General features: G+C 37.3%; 1 protein-coding gene across 15 annotated transcripts in view; it reads left to right on the top strand.

Annotated features, from left to right (window-relative positions):
• Positions 1-23,801, top strand: part of MAGI2 (membrane associated guanylate kinase, WW and PDZ domain containing 2) — a 702,131-nt gene that overhangs the window by 564,495 nt on the left and 113,835 nt on the right. For 14 of the 15 annotated variants that reach the window (XM_071424001.1, XM_071424000.1, XM_071423998.1 and 11 more), the window contains one exon: positions 18,372-19,007. The exons of the other annotated variant lie outside the window; for it this stretch is intronic. In XM_071424001.1, coding sequence (XP_071280102.1) covers positions 18,372-19,007 — 636 coding nt within the window. The remainder of the gene's footprint in view (positions 1-18,371; positions 19,008-23,801) is intronic. 15 annotated transcript variants of the gene reach the window in all.

Raw genomic sequence — 23,801 nt, 5'->3', positions numbered from 1 at the left:
ATAGTCATCATCTTCTGATGTACTATTTCATTCAATAAATAGTGATGTTTTGTTTCTTTACAAGAGTGATCTGTGAGGTCAGAAAGAGATTCTCACTATATAAAAAGATGACAGGGAAAGTGAGAATTTCATATTGCATGATGAAAATAATCTAGAATTGTACTTTTCAATATTGTCAGCCATGCCACGTTTGATTTTCTTTTGTTTTGGCATATAGGGCTTTATTTTACCATTCAATTATCAAAACAAAAAGTAAGTATTTAACTGAGTTTCAGATTTTTATTTTAATTTTGAATTTAAAAATTAGTAGATTGATGTATATTCACCTCTGCCTCCACACTTGTGCAACCAAATACCATCTATACCTATATTGAAATCTGAGAGTTAAAAAAATCCACTCATTTTTTGGCTTTAACCACTTCAGAGAACAAATTTTAAGTTCTTTAAGAAATTAAGAATAAATTAAGTAATTAGTTTTAAGATACAGTTTCTGCTGTACATTTAGAATGGCAAATATCTGTCTTGACCATTTGCAAATATTTTCTTTTTATTTGCTTTTTTTTAATATTTTTTAAAATATTTTTTTATTTTTTTATTTAAACTAATACATATTAGTTTACATCAGTGTACCTGAATTTCCCCATCCAAAAGGAGAAATAATCGTTTTAGAACTTAGTAAAGTCCTATAATTATTGAAGTTAGCAACTCCCATCATAACTGCTAAAAACATCTCTCACATAAGTGAAGAGAAGCCTAATGGAGTTCAGCTTAAGATATTAAGGCCAAATACTGTCAAAGTCCAATTGTGCAACATATATTAAAAGAGAAATCTGTGTTCTATTGCACATGGATCAATATTTTTGTCAGTGCTCTGACTTGTATCATTTCATGCATGGCATGAAATAAAACTATCCAGAGTTGCATCAGAGATGACAAAACATTTCCAGGCATATAAATCATATTTGAGGAGCTTTGCAAACCTTTAACTAATGGGGAGTTACGGAGACATTTGAGGCCATTTTATTAGAAGTTCACTTCTAAAAGCATCTTTCACTGTCTGTTGCCAGGATCAGGATATTAGCACAGATGCACCTCTCATCTGACCCTGTTTAGCTGCTCACATGGCTTTCATAAGAAGAGCAAGGTTTATTCCAGCACTTATGCAGCTGCCTCTTTATAATTGATGACTCTGACATTTAAAAAATAGCTTGTTTGTTTAAAGACCTGTAATGAAAATTTCTCAATGACATAAGGAGCACTTTTCCAACCAGGAGGTGGGCAGGAAGGGAATCCTGATGGAAAGTGAGAAACCCTTGGAAAAAATTCTTCCAGCATTTTCTCTCTCTGCCCCAAAAATGTCTTCTCCCCTCCAGTAATCACATAAGTGTGGTGCTGTCCCTGAGTCCATGGATGGAGCTCGAGGTGCCCTGAGCTCCCAAAATCTCTGTGTGTGCAGCAGTGGGAGCTGCATGGGCACCACTGGCTCCTCCTCAGCTCCTCCTTCAGCAGGTACCAGAGGGAAGCAGTGCCACGGTGGCAGCGCCAGGGTGCCCTGAACACTGCTCTGCTGCCATGCCCAGATAAGTGAGGGCTGTCTGCAGAGCTCAGACAAATTTTTGGTGTCTGGGTCTTGGCTGTCAGCCTCGGGGGGTGACTGGCTGGTGGAGAGGGGAGAAGAGGGTCCAATCTCCAGAGACTGGGTGCAGAACAGGGAGAAAACCGACTGCAATAGGGTATGCTGGAGCTGAGGATGACATAATTTGTTTTTGTTCTGCAGGGAGGCAGGGAGAAAAGGCAGTAATTTCATGCTAGAAATGGCTGGAGAGTGGGTGTTTCTATGCGTGTGTGAGTGTGTAGGAGGCAGGAGGGGGAGGGCAAGGTTCTAAGGAAAAGAAGAAAGGAGCTCTGCAAGAAAGGTCTGAGAGCACTGATGTGAGTACAGATCTTTTAAACACTGGCAGTTTCACTCCTTTTGATGTATTGCTTTCTTCTTTAGCTCCAAATGGAAGTAAATTAAAATTCTTTGTATAAAACTAATCTCTTCTGCATTAAAATCAGCATCATTGTATGCAGTATGTATTGAGACTTTCTCTGCCATACTGAGCATCACCTGTAGTACTGCTGGGGAAAAGTCAGATAATATTGGACACCCTGTCTTGATAGGTGTTCCTTGAGAATTTATTCATGGGCTAAAAATCATGAAGCATGTTGAACTGTGCTGCTGCTCTGTTATTTGTGATCTCCTCTATTCCACCTTAACATAAGCAAAATAGCAAGTCTCAATAAGCAGAGGCTATCAGCAGTTCATGATAATTGGCCTGAAATCTGCCTTTGAACCATCAGTTCTGAAGAAGCTGTCAGCCCTAAGCCTGTAACACAGTGAAAGGCTGAAAGAGCACTGAAAAAAATGGGGTTTTTGCACTGGGATGGTTGAAAAAAGGCATCAGAAAGAGGTGGGAAACGAAAATGTGGAAATTGAGGTAATGATGAGAACTTGACAGTGTAAGGGGAAAGTGGAGAAGCATCATTGTGTGGGACTGAAAGACACAGTAGATGTGTGGGGCAGCATTAATTATACTCCCCTCATTAGCAGGTTACCAGGATTATTCTCCTGATGTTGGGCAGAGCCTCAGCCAATTCTCTTGGTACTTGTTTGTTGGAGTCTGGTTGACTTTCTTGCACTGAAACTTGCACAAAAGTTTATGTGCCACACAGCAGCCTGGTGTGCTCAGGCAGGTTTTCCTCAGGCACTTTAGGAGGAACACATCCATCCAGAGTAGACACTGCCTCCTGTCAGACCTTGGCACTGGCACTGGAAACCCCACGTGTACCCAACCTTGTTTATTTGACAAGTGGGATTGAGGGTGGGTTCCTCTGTCAAATTCCACAGGAAAGTCATGCAACATAGCAGTGCTACACATGGTGTGAAAATATTGATCACATTTATGTCTTTGTACTTTTAGTATCACTTTAGAACGTTTTTTTTTTTCTTTTAATGGGAGGGAGTAGTTCTAACACAGATGGGAGACGTTGAAAACACTCATATCATCTCTGGTCATTTTCTAGGCAGGTCACAATGGCAGCATCCTTACTCAGAGTTCAAAAAAACTTCAATTTTTTGGCAGATTTTTTTTTTAATCTCTTTAGTTTGTCTTGTTCCAATTATTTTCTGCATACCAGACAAGAGTATATTTTTTTAGGCCAAACTTGATTGCATCAAAAGAAAATGCCGTTGACTATTATATAAGAGATTCAACTGTTTCTAGCACAGTTGAAAAAGTAGCTCTGAATTGTTTGGGGAAATAGGGATAATAAGAAGAATTATACTTGAGCAATTGCATATGCCAAAAATTCCAGTCCAGCCAAGATGCTGAGCAGATGGATTTTTATTTTAAACTGTGCAGTGTTGTTAATACTATCTTTCAATAGTCCGTTCGGTTCTGAAAGCAGCATTGTGATACTTTAATCCTTTCTTTTTTTGCTACAAGAGTAATGATTATGTTTTCTAGTGCATAATACTTCTAATCTCAGGTCAACTGGAAGTAAATTTTTTCAAAAAATGGTGGGGGATAGTAAAAAAAATTCAAATTGAAAATATTATGAGCTTAAGAACATTTAGTGAAAAAAATCACAATATTTCTAAATTTTAGAGGGTTTTTTAATTTACCTGTACCAGAAATATTGCCACAGACTGAGAAAAATCTTCTACCTAACCCCAATCTAGGTGTGATCAGCCTGATCCCAGGTATATAGAATTTTATCTTTTCCACATAAAAATATAACCACACTTAGATGTTAGTCTCATTTTGCCTGTGTGTGTCAGAAGCAGTTGCTATTTTTCCTCCAGTATAAATTCTGTGTTAAACTTGCTTTACCACGAGCTGGCAGAAAAAGCCAGGCTTTCCCTGATTTGGATCTCCAGTCAAGTTGTGCAGTACTGGCAGTGGCCATAGCAAGCTACATCAGGCTGGCTGTCTCTCCCTCTCTCTCACATAACTGGAAAACAGCTGTGGGAAACAGCCAGGCCCAGTGTGGGGAAAAGGAGGGGCTAGAACAAAGACCCTATAGAAAAGAATAAAACACAAAGTGTGATCTCAGTAAAGATTGTATCAAAATCTGTTTGCACAATGCAAACACAATCAAGACAATGTAGACAACCTTTAATCTATCATTTACCAGAAGATCACCCCAAATTTGGAGTACATAATAGAAATCATAAAAGACACTTGAAACAACCTCTCTCAGAGTCAAGGCTGGAGGGAGAAAGGCAGTGTGGTTAATCAGCTTCTGACAGCAGTCCCATGGCAATGCAAGCAGCCCTGTCCAGTTGACAAGCAGAGTGATGCACGATACCTGTACAGTATAATTGCATCCACTTCAAGTGACTGCAGCAAGATTTTTACTCTTTCTTGCAGGGACAGCAAGTTCTTCTCCCAAATACGAGAAATTACATGAGATACAACATTTTTGTGACCTTGGTTTGCATCCTGCAATAGCAGGGCTTAGGGACAGGCTAAATATCAAACCTACTCCTTCAGAGTAATTTCAATTTCTCATGCACCATGGCCCTACTATTTTATTGCTATTAGTGATGGAGTTAGATACTCTCTTATATCCCATTTTATGTGTAAAAGAAAAAAATCACATTAAGCTCATATAATTTTCATTCCTTTTTCTTTCATATCTTTGCATTTCAGTCAATTTAGTGCAACAGCATTATCCTTCCATTAGATAAAGGCACACCTCGTATTTTTGTGTCTGATTTAGGCAGTGCATCTGTCTTTTAATTTGGGAGAGTGAGAGGTTTGAGGAAATTGCAGAATGCTCATGTAACTAATTTCTCTTTTAATGGAAACAGTTTTTAATCTCTTTCACTTGTTGTGTTGGTATATAAGCACATCTGGGTCTTACTTAGGTATTCAAAGTCCTTGTTATGCCTCAAGAGCATCCTTCCCAAAAGGATTCTATTTGTGCAAGGGAAAAAGAGGAATATATTATCATTCATCTTAAACAGTCTTGCTTTTGCAGATTCCCTTTAACTACACAAAAATAACTATACAGATAAGTACTCATTCTACTTTTTATGACTGGGGGGAGGGCAAGTAAGAATCCTTCAGCAGAAGAAATGTGGGGTGAAGAAGAGTGGGTAAGAGAGAGCTGGGGAAATATTTAGTTCTGATCCAAAGTAGGACCTGTATAGACTCCAGTGGAACAGAAGCACATCTGTTATGTGCAAATAGTTCTTCCCTGTGCATGCAGAGGGCTTTGCCATTGGACCTGAACCTCATGTGTGCTATTACTCATTTTAATGATGATATTTTTTTGAATGACAGGACAAAGCCATTAATAGGTTTGGGGAGCATGCCCTTTGTAAGATTATCTATGGACTGGCAAGGACTGTGCTAATACAGAAAGGCCTTCCAGCTGCCTTGGCCAGCTTGGGGGACAGTAGGCACTGTCAGAGGGATTTGTCTCACCATTTCTTCACATCATTATATTCCTCCTTCCATTGCTGCTAGTATTTGTTTTTTCTCTATTTCCATCACTTAATTGACACTATCAGTTCCACTACTCCCTTGTGCTAGGCTGGCTTTGAGGGATCTCTGGTGCCATGGAGCTTTTTCTGATAGAAGCAGCCTGAAACTGGACATGTGAGCAGGTGCTCTCTGCTCTCTCAGGGTGAAGGTTGTCCTGTGCCTTCAAACCCAAATGAACACAGCTGGAAGAAAATGTGCCACCTCTGCTCATCAGAAGCTCTGCACCAGACAAACAGCTATGCTTGCTATAAATTCCTGATTGCCTCAGAACCCAGAACATGGTCTCCAGTTTTTAGAGTAGATGGACCACTTACTCTCCTTCTAAATCACTACTGGTTTTGAAGCTAGCTGAAGCTATATGAATTAATGTGAAAATACATACTTTTGTTTTCAAAAAGTACCTTTTAGATGAGTTTTGCTAGGTGGAATTGTGGCATTCAGCATTTCGTTTGCAGCTCATTGCAATAAATCTGGGAGGACAGTGAAGTCAGAGAAAGAAAATGTGGTCACTGCTAATATCAGAGTTACTGTCCTCTCTTTTTTGGTGTCTGTCACATAACAAATAAGCACCCTGAGAAGCATTCACACTAGCTATCCCAAGCATATTGAATGATTCATAGAAGTAGTGCTAGGAATTGTGCTATAGGGACATTACCAACATGATATCTTTTTTTTTTTTTTTTTCATAAACCTCTTCCACAGTCCCAGTTAATCAGATTACTCCTTGGATGGGAGTGCTGTTACAATAGTTTTGCCATAACAGATAAAAATATGTGTGGTTTTGGAGGGAGAGTGAAAAGACTGGATAGTTTCAATATCAATAAAAATAAAATGATAGAGCTCTTCAGAATTTGTTTCTTCACAGTGTTTAATTATAATTTTACTTACTATTTAATGCTGAAAGCCTTGAAAATGTTTCAAAAGCAGTTTACAGTATTACAGGCTCACTAGACATTTAATAGATTGATTGATTGGTTCATCTTTATGTATGTAAAATTTCTCAATGCTAAACAATTTGAGGCTTTCTTGCTGAGAACAGCTAAAGGACTGTCAGTTTCAAAATTATGCAAAAAACATAATGTATCAACTATTAAGGGAATAAAATTAGGGACAAATTTTATTTTGTAATTAGAACAGTACAATTTTATCAATTATTGTAAAAGCTTGTTCTATTTTGTGAATTGGTTTATTCTTCTTGATTTTTTTATTGTATTGAACTGGTATAAACTGGTATACTCTTTGGTATATCATCATAAAATCCATGAAATTAAAATGCACTAGGTCAACCAAACACTGAATTCATTCACCCAGCAATGCTTAACTTTGCTGTTAGGACAGTATTATTTATGGTGATGTCTCTCTTGTTAGTGTCAGCAGCCCCATCTTTGGTTTGAGTGATTCACAGAGACAATCTTGAGGTTTTTTCTGAGCTTGTAGTTCGTAGTAAAAGCAGAAAGAGCTAAAATAGACAGGAAGCCATACTTTCGTTTTTATACCCAAGGTTGTTTGCATTTTTTTAGTTTGATCTTAGTTACTGGAGTTTCTCTGAATAAAATCCCCATTGGAAATAATGACTGTGTAATTTAACTGTATTTCTAAGAATTGTAGTTGACATATAAGCAGTTGACAGCTGCCTGTTTTTTGTCTGGAAACCATTTTCTGGTTGTGCCTATATGTGAGCATTGCTTGTGTGCACAAGTCTAAAAAATTAATAATTTCATACTTAAAATGCCATAAGAAGGAGAAAGAGCAAAAGGAGTTTTAATGTAAATTGCCCTCCATTTAAAAACATCAGCTTTTGGAGCAGGATCCACTAGTATAACTCCAGTCTGTTTCTGCCTCCCTGAAGCAGGACAGGGCTCGTAGACAGGCAGGAGTTAGGGTTTTTTAAAGGCAGGGAAGAACAAAGCACAGCAATTTCTCCTTCCTCTCTCACTCTGCTGCTGGAATTCATGTCCCACATTCCTCCTGCTCCTTCCATTCCTGAGCCCCACATCACACACACTCATCCATTGCTCACCCTTAGTCATCCCCTGCCTCCTGTGTGCTGCATCCATTAACACAAGGCATTCTTGCCCTTCTTTGTGCACTTCTCATGCAACATTTCTTCGAAGGAAGTTTACAGAGTGGCTGTCCCACTTCACACCATTTTTACAGGCTTTCCAAAGAGTTGTGCACATAATATGCTTGAGGGAACTTTTCCAAGAATCACCTTCAAAGCCTATGGCTACCATCTCCAATGGGATGGGAGACTGCAACTTGATCTCAGTTTCTGATGGACAGAGAAGCAATACATTCTCAGGACTGATGGTGCCACCTGCTTTGTCAGGAGCAGGATAGAAATATTGTGTGGAAGCAAATGGCATGAAGTGATAGCCTTTTGAGGAAAAGTCAGATACAATGATAATTTTGGGAAAGGCTTTTTAATTACCATGGGCTGATTCACAGGGAACATTGGGAGATGGCAGACATAGTGTGAGACTGCTTTTTCATGGTCTGAACAAATAGTCTGATGTGGCATCACTGTTATTCATAATAACACATTTTAATTTACTTTTATTCATTAGCTAATTAAAAAATTAATAAGGATAGACATCCAGAAAATTAAGTCATTGCTAAAGGAGAAGATATGGTTGTTCTCATACACAACAGGGTTAATGCCCCTTTATATATAAAATCTAAGATTTGACTACTGAACAGCAATTGATGTATCCATATTGCAGCAGTCTGTGGCAAGTTCTGGAATCCAAACATTCAACTAAACCCCTACAATGCAATGGAAACTGATGGAGTATTTGCCCTGTAATGGTGTTGTAATTGCTTAAATATTTACTATAGTGGAAATTAAGTTCCAACAATATTGAGACTTTTCAGTGCTATAAACCATATTAGATCACCAAAAATTCTCTTCTCTCTCAGAAACCAAAACACAAAATAGAGAAGGTGGATGAGACATAAAAGGAGGAAGAGCAGCTTGTGGGAGATAGGATAATCCTCATAAAAGGGGACTGTGATTCTTTGCCATAAAGCTGTAAGGCTAGAAAGTGACCTTTTCCTAACTATTATAAGGCTGGAGTTTTCTGTCTGTTTTAAAGCAGTTTTAAAGGAAGAGCTTGGTGGGGCTTGTGTTAATGATTTTGCCTCCTTACAAAAAAAAAATATTATGCAAGCTGAATTTTGTAGTTTATACTCAGTGTAGTATTCAGAAATGAGCTGAAAGTGAAAGTATAATTACTCAGTGGTGAAGGTGTTAAATTGTTTTGCAAAGAGTAAAAATATATTGTCCTTGAAAATGAATGCTTGGCAGTGCAAGAGGCTCTAGAGATATTAAGGCAACCAACGTTTGCTTGGAAGGAAGGTCAGTTTGATAATACATTACCCTCTATTAACCTGGAAAAATACTGTAAAACCTTAGAGAACCTAAAGGAACTCCACTATTTATCTTTACCATGCAATTTTAAAGCAAGTAATATATTCATACATGCCTGAAAAACTATTGAGTTGATCTTTTGTTATAGAAATTATGTGAGAAGCTCTCTGAAGTTAAGGTAATTATTTTCGTAGATAATTTTGCTATCAAAAAAGAAATAAAATATAGAGGTAATATATAAGATAAGCCCATATAAACTAAAATTTGAATGACCTTTATAAAACTTATGAGTAGAAAATTAGTTATATATTAGCCGTACATTTGTATAAGCATATGTTAATGAATCATTTTCAAATGCACTGAGGTATTTATATGTAGTAGAATATCAGTAAAAATGTCTTTATTTAGATGGAAATGTTTTGATACATTTAATTTCTGCTTGATAAAATGCTTCCTGTCTTTAATTTTGATTAAAAGCATTAATCTGTAGTAATCCAGACCTCTTTTGAAATATCTGCCTCTGAAAGGTGCTGACCTTGTTAAACCCAGTTGACTACTTTAAAGATAGAGCAAGATTTGAGGATTTATATATACCTACAGCAAGGAGTGCATATATATATATATTCTGAATTTCTGGTTTGGCATGACAGGAGAAGCTGCAATAACTAGGGTGAAGCAGTGAATGAGCACACATTTCATTGCAACTAATGGCATGATTAAGATGTTAATCAGTCAGATTCTTCAGCATAAAGTTTGGTAGTGAATTTTTAGCATAAAAAGTAGCATCAGGGATAGCAGCAAGCATTTCTTTTGGGAAGAATGTGGATACATGTTGTTGTTATTATTGTAGATTAATGTTTCTAATCAGTACATCAGAGCAGCACCTTCAGATTTGGTGCCTGGTGTTTGGCTCCACATCCACAGTTTGGATCTGAAATAAGGACACTGACTGCTGGCAGCTCACCTTGATCTCAGTCAGCAGAATGTGGACTTGAGCAATGAATACACAAAACATCCACAAATCAAGGCTGTAATTCCTAGCCTTAAATTAAATTAATAACCTGACTGATAGTCAAATCAGATTTGTACTGGTCTCAGAGAGGCAGCTGGGGAATTAGGCACCTGGATGGGCACTGTGCAAGTGTAGCAGGAAAAACAAAGTATTGATCAAACAATTATGAAAATCATAGTTTTACCAAATAGATATCAGTTATAAAACTGACCCACTTCTGGCAGTAATGCCCACTGCAGTTGCAAGGAATCTCCTTGGAAACCATAATATCTCTAAAATAGAAATGAATTTTCAAGTTTTACCTCTATAGATTTTAAATAGAGATGAATCCTACTCATCTATCTTTGCACATATTTTTTAAGTGTCCAAAATGTGCTGTTGCTTTCACAAATTACTAATTCAGTATGTGGATAGTTATTCTTGTCCTCATGGTGCTAGCATTACTCAAAGAAATAAAATAGCTCTATTAACCATTTCAGTTCACATGACTGCCTATTACTAAAAATTCCCAGTAACATTTATATTTATATTTCAACATATGAAGGCATTTGTCACTGTGCTGCAGCATCTTTAAAAATGCTCCATCTAATTCCTCACCTCATCCATCTCCCTTTTTCCTTCCTGGCAGTTTCTGTCAGGAATCAGCAGTGGCAATGGGGAGCAGTTGACAGTGCTGCTGAAAATGTCTTCCACCAGGGACAGGTGGCACATGGCCAGGATTCCCAGTGGGGCACAGGGGCAGCTTGGTATTTACATCATGCTTTTCCATGCCCTTCTGCCTTTAGGCTGCTGGGAGGCTGGCTGGGCTACTTTCCCCCTCCTGGGAGCCATTACCTAGATAAATGTGATGCGCTGCCTGCAGAAATAAAATGTGCGTACAAAAGCAAATGTGTTGTAAATTTTGACCTCCTTTTCCTAAAGAAAAAGAAGGGTTTCATTTCTTCCTGAGCCTCTGCACACAGTGACACCTTCCAAAGTGATCCCAAATAGGTATGCAAACGTGGCATACATTTTTTATCTCTCTCTTCAGATCCACTGACGCTCTGTCACACAGTTCATTCACACCAGGCATTTCAGGATGCACAAGAAGTTCCTGCAAGCAAAGCTTAGACAGAACAAGCTTACATAATTTGTAAATAAGAGGCTACCTTGAAAATTGGACCTTTTTCTCTTTATGTGGTCTTGCCTCCAATATACTTACCATCTTTTAAGTAATTACATTTTTTGTAAAGTAGCAGTTTTAACATCCAGGCTATGCTTTCAGATGCTTGAAGAAGTGAAAACTGTTTCTAGGAAGAAAATTTCCCTACCCTTTACTGCTTTATGACCAGCATTCATTTAAGTATGCTTTTGCTATTGCATTACTTACATTTTTTAGTCTACAATGTTTCATGTTTACTAGATCAGCAAATAATCAAGGTCTTTAGATTTTTCTGGAATGTATTTTATTTCTCTCCCAAATAAATGCCTCTATTTAAATAGCTTTTACCACTATATGCAAAATACAAATAAAATGGAAATAGTTTTTTTCTACTAATCCACATCTGCCTGAGTGTAATTACATGATACATGCTGATAAAGCACAAAAATTTTGAATAGACAGCTTTTTAATTAGGCATATGCATTGGGTCACAGTAGAATTAAAATGGGTTCTAAAAAATTTATTGTATAAAAATGGCACCTGCTCTCTCAACAGATCTGAGTCTTGGGTAAAGTTGCAGACAAGTTTCTGTGTCACATATTTGTGTTGGCCCCTGAAGCAAAGTTCAGAGCCAGTGCTCAGTCCCTCATGATAGGAATGATGAAGTCCAGTGATGGGAACAGATTTTAGCCCAAGTTATCACCCCTACAATGCTGTTTGTGGAAGTACTGGCCCAAATCTGACAAACAGATGATCTATATCTGTTGTTCAGGTTTCAGAAAGAGGAAAATCTAAGCCTATTTTATGCCAGTTTGACTGTCTGAATGCCTAGGAATACATGTTGGCTTGACTTTTTGTCTGATTTAAAGAACTAATAAATTATAATAACCATCATTAATTATTGATTAAATAAGTAATAACTTTTTTTATTATTATAATATATTATTATAATTTTTCCCACTGAACCTCAGTTCCCAGAGTTCAGTGAGTGAAAGAAGGAACTGTGGAGTATGGTTATCTGTCAAACACAAGTACAACTTTCTGTTTGTGATGAAGCCTGGGAAATGGGTCTTCCATGTCAGTATGAGCAGTGATATTTTAATGGACTATTTAGTGTTCTCACATACCAGCAAGTGGTCCTGAAGCTATTTCTGAATGCAGAGGCAGCTGCCCATTATGTCTCCCAGCAGCTCTTTTCATTTCACTGTGGCTGCTGCAGGACTGTCTATCAGAGAAAGTTGTTACAAAGCTGATAATAACGTGGTCAGTTTTAAATTTAGTTCTTTTCATCAGCAGCTGTAGTTATTGAGTTATTGAATGCATGTACTTCTCCCCAGGTTGCCTTTTTGATATGTTTTAGCAGTTAATCTAATGTTCCTCTTTAGAAGAACTAAGTATTTTCTTGGCAGGTGTTTTAATTATTTCAGAACTAATATGCAATAGTCAACTTACACTGCAATCTCCTTTAAGAAGTTGTTGTAGTTCCAAAATTTTTATTTAAAAATAAGGGTAATTTTATACTGAGTATTAACAAAATTAGGGCATTTTTCTTTTTCTTTTTCTTTTTTTTTAATTTTAAGACTAATCAGGCTACCATGAACTACAGGACCCTAGGCTTTATCTTTTGCCCATAAAGTCAGGCCATCAGATCTCAGCAGCTAGAGCTAAATAGGTTTTACAGAGTTCTGTGGCAAGTCAGAGTACAAGAAATCAGAGAATTTCTGTTTATGCAGAACTTTCTAGAATCTTTTACAGCCAAAAAAATGCTTCTGGCCATTTGTAATGGAAATTATTTATTCACACACTGGATTAACATCTGTGGCAAGTGGAGGGAAGTTGAGTTTCAAAGTTTCAGAATGTAGTTTTTCTACTACTGTTTAACTAAAGGATGCCTCACACACTAGTTCTCCCTACTCTGCTTGTAAGTGTATGTGTGAATGTGAAAATGGCTCATTTCTTACAAATCTTTGCTTCTTTCATGACCATCAATCGCATGCTGTTGTTATTAAAATTACCTGCATGTTTCATATTTTGCTACTGGAAACGTGCTCTGAGTTCATTATTAACAGGCTCCAGTGCTAGCAATCTTGCAGCACTCTGCAGAAAGAGAAGACAAGGTCACTGCTGAGAAGTGACAGAAATATCTGGTAATGACAGTAGAGAGTGTGGGTGGGCAGGTGAAGGGAAAGCTTCAGCGATGAAGTAATCATGTATTGCTAGCTCTGAAAGTGATGCAAAGTATGCATATGTAGCATTTAGATTATATGGGTGAGAAATGCAAGTGGGAATAAGTAATACTGGAGAAGCTAGCAGAGCTTATGTGGGTTATAAATGCAGCAAAAAATTATGCTGCCCAAGTCCTGCAGAGCTGGTGTGTCCTGTGCTGAGTTGCCAGACCATGAGCTGGTTTTAGCACTGTTGCTATTGGCTTGTGCTGGCTGCAGGGGGGTAGCAGAGCTGCCTCCACCTCAAATCACAGCATTCTGTCATATTTTAAGCACATAGACCTAGCACTAAGAGCATGATCAAAAACCTGCCAGAAAGAATGGAGACATTTCTACTAAATTTCAGTTGAAGATCTGATCTGCACTTTTTTTCTTTGCATTCATACTTCAAAATTTAGTGAATTCTAATTAATAATGAGAATGACAGTCTACTAGGCAATTAAATTCACTGAAGTACAGCCAGAAATCTAAGTGTACAAGAAGCACAACTAGAAGAAATAGGCAAAATATTTGTGTACAAATAGTGGGAACATAGGTAAGAAAATGGACAAACTTTACTTACAAGATATTTACACAGAGAACCTAGGGGTAACAAAAACCTATCAGAAACAATAACTGGAGTAAACTGAATAGTACAGGTTCTTCAGAAAGGAGGTAAATAGAGCTGGTAGCATTGCCTGAAAATATAAAATAATTTGTGATTAAGCAAGTTATATCAATAAAACAAATTCTGTTTGGATCAAGCACTTCAAGCATGAAAAAGGTTGGGGTTTTTTTTCAGATTTAAAGCTTGTGGAAAATCCCCAGGGTGTCAGATTTAATTCTGAAACATTATTGTAGAGACAAATGTAAAACAGAATCTGTCATTAAAAGATGTTGAAGCTCAGAAATTTCTTCACCAGTTACTAATCCAACTAAAGATAATGACAGTACAGATCTGGTTTTTGCTTTGAAATACATAAGTAACAAAATGGAACCTCTAATCAAATATTCAGGCACTGAGTCAATTAACATTACATGACAATAAGTAATGATCAGCAGACTTTAATAAGCAAAACCAACTAGTTAAATATATGAAATATTATGGGAGTTCATGGTTTTTTCTGTGAAGAAGACATAAAATTTCATCAAGTGTGACATACTGTGTTGTATCTGATAATAGAGGACTAGGTTCAGACATCCCGGGAGTCCCCTCCAGACCCATTTTCCTAAATATTTCAGTTAAATGCAAGAGCCTTAACTAAATCTGAGGTAACTTTAGGACAGTTTGACAAATTTGCTTGCTGTCAGTACTCTTTAAGATTCTTCAACTTAGTGCTGAATTTAGACATTGAAGATTCTGTTTTTGTGGCAGTGTAGATTTTTGAGAGGTAGGCCACGGTATCTGTTGTCTATGGGTGTCTATCAAACCTGCCAGTTCATCTAGAGAGTCTGATTCAGATGCCTTCCCCACAGATCAGATCAGCCCTTCTGGGCTCCCTCATCCCTGAACATTCTCAAGTAAGATGAGGTTGGGGTGGCATGAGCACAGTTTGTACAGGCTAGTGAGGAAGATGAAACTGGAGAGTGCCTGACAGAGAGGGTGTTCACCCTGGAGAAGAGAAGGCTCAGAGGGATTTTATCAATTCACATAAATACCTGTATAAAGAAGCTGGAGCCAAGTTCTTTCCAGTGGCAAGAAAAGAGGAAATGGGAAACACTCAAACAGTGTTTGAGTGAACAGAAGGTTCCCTTTGAACATCAGAAAACACTTTCCTGCTGGGAGGGTGATTGAGCACTGACACAGGTTGCCCAAAGATGTGAAGTCTACCCCCTTGAAGGTTTTCAAAAGCCACCTGGTCATGATCCTGGGCAACTGGTTCTAAGGGATTCTGATTGAGCAGGGTTTGGACACTCTGACCTCTAGAGATCCCTGCCTAGCTCAATCAGCAAGCTGTAAGCAAGCTCCAGTCATTTTAGCAAATTTAATTCTAAAAGTCAGGCAAAGTTTGATGCTTAATATAAATGTTCTGCATAACTTCAAAGATACCCACTCACTGTGAAACTGTGATTTCTGGAGGCAGACTATGGCTTGCTCAGAAAATCAGACAGGAGATATAAAGTGGATCACTATTATGCTTGTCCATATGCACCCATTATTATTAGAAGCAGCAGAAGAGAACAGGCAAAAAAGATGCCACAGGAACCTTTAAGGGAGGTTTCCTAAAGAAGGCAGGTTTTGAACTTTGCATTAGCATGGCACTGGCTCTGTAATGCTCTTATCTCTCTCTTCCTACCAAATGCTGAGTCCTTCTCTCTGTGTCAGCAATGAGGAACTCTCAGCCTGGAAAAATGAGTTAGGTTTGGAGAAAGTACAGTTGAGAGATTTCTGAAATTAACCCCTTTTTTACTCCTTCCTTTCTCATGATCTGAAACTGTTTCTCCCCACTGCAGCCCCACTGTAACTTCTTTCTTGGAGCTGAATTTAGTAACTCATGCCCTTGTGTTTATCACACTGTCCATTCTCCATGTGACAATACAGCAGGTGGGTCCCAAACAGCCCCACTGTGACTGAGTTACAGCTTCAGCATCTGCCCAGCCATGCTATCCATGTCATACCTCAGAAACAACAAAGAGCTTTAAAGATAAGGATTCAGGATGCTGAAGGATTTTCTGCTGGCCTGTGAGGGATAATGGAAGGTTGTTATTTGAAGAAGTTCTTACCCAAGGTCTTCTAGTGCTCAGTTTTGCCTGTTTAGTGACTGGGGAAAGGGACTACTTGGCGTGTATGTTTCCTGACTGCACTCCTTTTGCAAAAGCTAATTTCTTTTCACTACAGCTCTATATAATGTCAACTAGTTTATGTAATTTTCTGATATATCGAAACCATATTGATTTAAGTTTTATATCTTAGCTAATCCAGTCCAAATACTTAAAGTGAGGGGCTGAAAACAGGCAATGATTTACTCGCCCAACACAAAAATTGCATTTTTCATTTTGCACTCTGCTAATGTATTGTAAGAGAGGATGAACAAACAGATTGGTCTCCTCCCACCACATAGCTGCATTGCCAGCACTCAGGGAAATAAAGACTGCATGGATTAAAAAGTCTCAAGGTTACTATTAAAGCATAGTTACTGAAACAGCAGCATGCACTGAAGAGCTCTCAGCTTAACAGAAGCAGTCCTGAGCAATGTCAGCCTCACTGCTAATGTGGGAGCCAGGGATGAGAATGCAGGTAAGATCTTTCTATATCAGGGCATGAGCAAATCATGATGAATTGCAGCCATTGCCACAGCAATTTGTACGGTGCATATTTTCTTTTAAATTCTGACTTTTGAAAATGGCTTTATTTTCAGCTGCTTGATACAAAAGCATTGGAGCTTTTTCAGCAGTGCCTATGAAGTGACATTACTGTTTGTGCTTGTTTGGGAATCTGTTTATGGTGCACATTTAAGAAAGCATTTGCAGCTCCTAAGGTTTATGTGTGTAATGCTCACAATCATTTAAACAAACTTCCTTAGCATTTTTTCCCTAGGCAGCCTCTGAAGAAATCTTCCTCTGAATCACAGTTTGTGCATATGCAATTAATTACTGTCAGGCTGTTACACAGACTGATCATGTGGGAATTGACCATTTCATTTTCACATAGAAACAGCCTTTGCCTTTTGCTCTCACTTAGAAACAGCCCTTGCATTGGCATCTTGATGATGCTCTTATCCTCTGTTTGCTGGATTAGATATTTTGATTGAAGTATTTGAAAGACATAATTACATAAATACACTTGAAGCAATTCCACCCAAACCACCTCATTCTCCCTAAGTCATTCTCATTTTCTTGCTGAGTTTTCAAATACCTTTAAAGAGCCTTGTGTTGTGATGTGTAAATTTTTAAATTGTGTACCTTGTAGACATCTGATAGTATCCTGGTGATTAATAATAGGATAATAAGACAGTCTTCACTTAGAAAAATACTTTAACGTCTAGAGTTCTCCAACCAAATATCCTTTTCTTTTTCTATAAAGATGTAAACTTTTTTATAAAAGTGAAAACTGAATGTGGGTCATCAAACTATTCTGAATATTGTTTGCACTGATAACTCATTTTTATTTTAATATGTGCCTTAACAGTACTTAAAAAATTATTTATGGCTATAAATATATAGATCTATTCTAACACCAAGAAGAATCTTGAACTTATTTCTGAGAATTTTAATAACAGTAGATGGTTGGTGCATGGGCAATATGGAGATCCATAAATAGCCTGTTGACTTAAAGAATTCTGCTTCCATATGCTCAGACTGGTAGGTCTGTTATACATGAGACAAGATTTGAAGGTAAAGGTCATATCTTTGGGTTTATTTGACCAGCTGCTTAAGTGAAAATATTAAATTAATTTTCATCTATTTGCCTAGATTTTTCTAATGTGAAGCTATTGAACCTACCAAAAAAATTTGTTGTGTCATTGTCCTTGAGCCTTATGGCTACAACAAAATGCCGTGAAACATCTCTATATTATGTAAGATAGATAGTTCATGCCTAGAATAGGAAATGACAGTAGCAGTTCTGAATGGCTGATGGCAAGTAATCACTTTTAACAGGAAAGTGTCAATATCATGATCAGTGCAAAAACTGTTTCCTTATGCACATGCATACACAGTCTTGAATTGGTATTCATTGATTCTGAAGTCCAGGAATACTTACTTTTTTTTTTTTCTTTTACTCTTCACCAAACATTGGTATTTTTTGACAACACAGTCTCCAAATAATTGCTCATTTTACCTTATTAAAAAAGTAATCTATAGAGACTGCACTGAAAGGAGTTGGAAAAATAGGGAGGAAATGTCAAGAAAAAGTGAGTGTCTGGATCCATCTAAATTTTCCATCTGTGAGCTTACACAGAAGATAACTGGTATTGTCATTGTGTCTTTGTATTACATTTACTGCCAGACAAAATTTACTTTTTTGTCTCTCCTATATGAGTCAGTATGTTGATTGAATTTATCATATTTTTTTTAGTAGGCTTCTATCTCATTTTAAAAAAAATGTACTGCATATGCAGCAATTGAAGTTGTCTCATGTTGTCACTGTTTGTTCTTCTCGTTCTAGGTGATGTGATTGTCTATATTAATGAAGTTTGTGTCCTTGGACATACTCACGCAGATGTAGTCAAACTCTTCCAGTCTGTTCCTATTGGTCAGAGTGTCAACTTGGTGCTATGTCGTGGATACCCTTTGCCCTTTGATCCTGAAGATCCTGCCAACAGCATGGTGCCACCCCTTGCAGTAATGGAGAGGCCTCCGGTAGTGGTAAATGGAAGACATAACTATGAAACTTATTTGGAATACATTTCTAGGACTTCTCAGTCTGTTCCAGACGTAACAGATCGACCACCACACTCCTTGCACTCCATTCCAGCAGATAGTCAGCTTGATAGCACATTCCCACCACCTGCCCATGATGATAATGTATCAATGGCTTCTTCTGGGGCCACCCAAGCTGAACTCATGACCTTAACCATTGTGAAAGGGGCCCAGGGCTTTGGCTTCACTATAGCAGACAGTCCTACAGGACAGAGGGTGAAGCAAATTCTAGACATTCAGGGATGTCCTGGTTTGTGTGAAGGTGACCTCATTGTTGAGATCAACCAGCAGAATGTACAGAACCTGAGCCATGCAGAAGTAGTGGATATACTTAAAGAATGTCCTGTTGGAAGTGAAACTTCTTTGATTATCCATAGAGGAGGTAAGTTTGGAAAGTCTGTACAATTACAAAAATGTGTGTAAAAGGTTCTAAACCATAAAGACATACATATACTCACTACATCCTTGTTTGCTAGATTGGAAATTAATTTCCATGTTGTGGGAAGTAACACCATTGGTTCTGGAAAAGTGTGTCTGTAATTAAGTATCCTAGGCAAAATCTTACAGTTTGTTGTACATTCCTTTATGTGTTTTGAGTGTCAATGGTCCCATCTCTGTATAAGGGTAAAGCTAGGCCAGTTCCAGACCTTTCACCCCATAATAGTTTGTGTGGTGTCTGCAGCAAACTCATGTAGTCCCAAAGCAGTGCTGCAAGCTTTAGATATAGTTGTATGTATTGACTCATTAATGTAGATCAAACTCAGAGCAATTTATTTGCCCTTTACAAGGTTACTGGTTTTCCTAAGTCATTTTGCCTCCTTTTCATTCATTGTAAAAATTTTGTACAACAGTTGTTGGGGTTATTTTCTTTCCTGGTAACAGAGATCCATGGTATATATTTCTCTGATTTAAAAAAAATAGCTTTTAGCAACTCATTTTTTCTCACCAGCCTGACACAGTAAGTTTGAATGTTCACCATTGGAAGGGGAGAGTCAAGACATCCATAAAGAAGCAATAAGAACAGAAAAAGAGTTAAAAACTTGACAGGGATTTCATAGCTTTTATTATTTTAGCCAAACAAAATTTCTTTGGTGGTTTGAGGTGAGCATCCATCCTAATTATTATTACCTGAAGTAAATAATGATTGGATTTTTTAAATTTTTTTTTTCTCTAAAGACATTCATATGACACTTAATGTACTGTGCTTCAAAAAAAAAAGAAAAGGATTCTATGCACAAAGATGCAAAAATACTAACTACTTTCCTTCTGAAGAATAGAAACTGGGAAGTGAAGCTTTAGTGTTTGCATATGCCAAATGTTTATCATTAAAATATCTAAAAATCCTTAGAATAAGGAATATAGTATCATTATATCAAATTGCAGAAGTAGCAAACTTCAGGTGATTATAGGAGATCTACAGTCACATAATCAATAATGGCACATAGTCAATAAAGTATTTTTCAGGTGTATATATATATATATATATATATATATATAAAAGAATTATTTACAAGAGACAGAATCTGATATTTCTTTGGAATGAAACCAAATTAGGATGATAATTTAATTAGACTCACTATAGTGTATGGACTTGTAGAAAGTTAATTGTTGTATTCACTGGTATTAAATCTGTTTCTCCTTAATGACCATTAAGAATCTTGAACAATGGAGTAAGCAATATTTTTTTATTAAGTTGACAAATTAGGAAGCATTTCATAGCCAAAAAAGAGCATTGGGAGAATTAGAAGTGTTAGTGTAACCCCAAAAAGGTGGAATTTTATTTTGAAAAAGACAGGATAATCACCCTCTAGAGGAAAACAATTTAGAACACCAGTCTTCAGAGAGAAGTGGAGTGTGAAATCCAGCATGCTGAACAAGCCTGAGTAATAATAGACAACAAAATATATATTTCAGCAAGGAGTGTAGGACAGTAGCAAAAAAAATTGAAGCAGCAACATACTCAAGCCCTAGAGGATAATTGCTCTCTCTGAGGAGAATTTTCTTCGTAGATCATTGATTCACGATCAAAACATGATAGTTTAACATTGATCAACATGGTAGTTTAACAAGTTCTGGTACATTAACTGAGCTGTGGTTGTTTCCTGCACATGGCTGTGGCAGGTAGGAGATGCTGCACTGAGCTCAGTGCTCAATAAAGGCACTGTGAATTTGCACCATCTGCTCTGTCTCAGGCCAAACACCGAGGCACAGCTCGTTCCCCTGCCTCAGTGACACAGCATCCTAGGTCCAAATGCAGTAACATTTAACCCTCTGCTGCTGGGGCTGGAAGTGGTTGGATGCTTTAGAGAAAGCAAGGTAGAGAAAGAGAGAGCGTTTTGTTCATGGTAGAACAATTACCAAGACTAAAACAAATGTTTGGAAATACTGCAATGTCATTAAACTTGATGGGATGGTACAGAACAAATGTGAGTTTACTATCATAAATTTTTGTACATCAGAAATAATGAGTATAACTCAAGATTGTGAGACTAAAAAATCAAAATTTTTTAAAAGTTCACTTTTTTTGCTTGATTCAAAATAACTGAAAAAAAAAATGTATGACTCAAACCTACTCTACCTAAGAGATGGCTAAATCATATCTTAACACAAATATGAGAACTGTTTTAAGATGAAAACCAGGGTTTTGTTTCTTTTTTTTTTTCATCTATTCATAGGAAAAGGGAATTTATGTGACTAACTACACACCTAGAATGCAGTTATTATGTCTGTGTTGGTCATCATGTCTCCTTTTATAGTCCTGTGCAGAAATGGACTTTTCTACAATGTTATTAATGTAATTCCACTGTAGATGTTTCAAATAAGTCAGGTATATCTAAGTATATCTCAAAACTACATTTGCTGCTTGACTGAATATAAAGGGAGTAGGGGGATGACTGATTCAGGTGTATGTGTCTATCCAACATGTTATGAATAATAAACAGGTGATAAGATTTGGTCATGTGAGATAATCTAAATACAAAACCAAATATTTAGAGAAACTTTTTTTGACTCAAATATTTAGTCAGTGACATCAGTAAAGCATGGCATACTTTCTCATTACTCATGGATCCAAGTTTTAGTTTATAATCTTTGATGTGTAATGACACTTGAATTATGCCATCCTTTTCCATCATTACCCTATGCATACTGTCTTTAATGTCTCATTTTTAAGACCAAAGGGCTGTTCCTGCCTGTGGAGGAAGGCTGTGTTTTGCATAGGTTTTTGTGTTGCCTTGTAATGTTTCTGTCTCTGATATGAATATGGCCTGACTGGACACCTAATTGTGCCATTAGGTATGCCACAAATCCATTTCTGTAAGTGACTTAATTTCTCTCTCATCCAGCCATCTTATCTACATTGCAGACAAGAAACAGATTGAAATTGACTGAGATTTATTCTCACTATAGGAAGTAGTATTTCACACTGGAAAAAATACTCCCTTGGATGCACACTGGATGCACACAGTATGCATGCTACAGCATTTTAAAAACCATTGTCCTACAAGCTTAAAAGGTCAACAGCCAGAGTATGGAGGAGAAAAGGTCTGCATGTTTCAAAACGGTACTCAGATTTGAAGAGGCCACTAAAATCTCTCTCACCGTCACCAAACAGAGACTTCTCAGGGGGTACAATCCGGCTGGATCAAGTCCCACAGCTCAGTCAACTAAATTTAAGATTTCTAAAGCAGAATTAGCAATGTATCTGCTTGTTAAAAAACAAAATGGTAATGGAAATAATATACTTGTCTATCAAAGGAAAGAATCTCTCTAGCACTGGCTAGGGCTCTTACTGTCTTTTTCTTGTTTATTGGAAAAGTTCTGTGTTAAATAGATGCACCATAATAGTTCAGTATCTTTACATCTGTTTTTGCTGAACAGCCATATTTTTTCCATTGATTACTATGAGCTGACAGAGGTGTTTGCACTGGAAAACACAAACTAAAATTAATGGAAAAGTTAGTGGAAAATTGTTACCAAAAAAAAAAAAAAAGGAAAAAATTCTTATAAGAGAAAGAAAATAACACCCAAAGAGATTTACTCCTTTCCAGCTTTGCTTCAGGCTTTACACTTTATCCTCAGCTTCTGCAGTAGATTTCATTGAGTATAGTCTGCTGAAATAGTGTGGAAGAGCTCTTGAAAATCAGTCTTTCTGAATGTAGATCATAAATTCTGAATTAGTCCTGTGCTACTGAAAAACAGCACTTAGTGGTTAAAGTTGTATGTAGCAAATTTATGTATTGCAATATTCAGTAATGAGGACTTCAAAAACTAGGTTTAGCATGTTCTGCTAATTGAACTATCCAAGTATTTGACATATGCCATCTCATTTGGAAAGTACCTTTGAAATATATGGACCTATAGACAGCAGCCCAGCTCCAGAAGTGTTCCTGTCTAAAAAAGAACTGATAGATTCAAATCTAGATCCATCAAGACTGTGTCTGAAATTCTGTTGTTAAGGAAACCTGCAGACAAGCCAGGACTGATTCATGCAGTTATGGCAACTCATAACAGGTGCTGAGAGTGAAACATTAAATGCAAAAAGTGGGAGGCTGACAAAATTCCTACATCAGATGGCTATTTTATAATCATGGAATCAGAAAATGGTATAATCCAAACTGGCTGTGAGAAAGTGAGAATTTTGGTATGAAACTGAGCCAGAGAACTGACACACTGTGGACACTGTTTAATTCTTAGCCCAGTCCTGGTGTGGGACCAGACTGTCAGCAGCCAGTGTCACCATGGCATAGCATGGGAAATAGTGGCAGCCACATGCAATGCACAGCCAAGGTGAGGAGGGAGAATTTGACTACATGCTTGTCAATTGTGTGAATAAAAGGAAGGCAAATTATCTTTCTCAGACACTGTATACATCTTACTTGAAGTGTGTAGCTCTTTAAAACCACTAACAGATACCAGTGCATCACATGCAGTATCAGCAATTTCAAAAACAGGCAGAAATTTCACAAAAAAAAGTCTCTGAACATTCTAGTGAAAAACACTAACCCCTCAAAATAAGCAGACTAAAGTGGAAGGAGCCCTCCATCCTCAGTACCCTTTCCATAGACTTATTTCAAATTTTCCAATTTTGCCTTTCTCCCATAGAGGTTTGCTGATTTTTTGGGTTTTGTTTTTTGGTTTTGGTTTTGGTTTGTTTGTTTTGGGTTGGTTTTTTGGC

The sequence above is a fragment of the Agelaius tricolor genome, unplaced genomic scaffold (genome assembly GCF_023055355.1).
Source record: "Agelaius tricolor isolate 1412-34295 unplaced genomic scaffold, bAgeTri1.0.p SCAF_3, whole genome shotgun sequence".
NCBI lineage: Eukaryota > Metazoa > Chordata > Aves > Passeriformes > Icteridae > Agelaius > Agelaius tricolor.
This window is presented reverse-complemented; position numbering and strand designations above follow the sequence as displayed.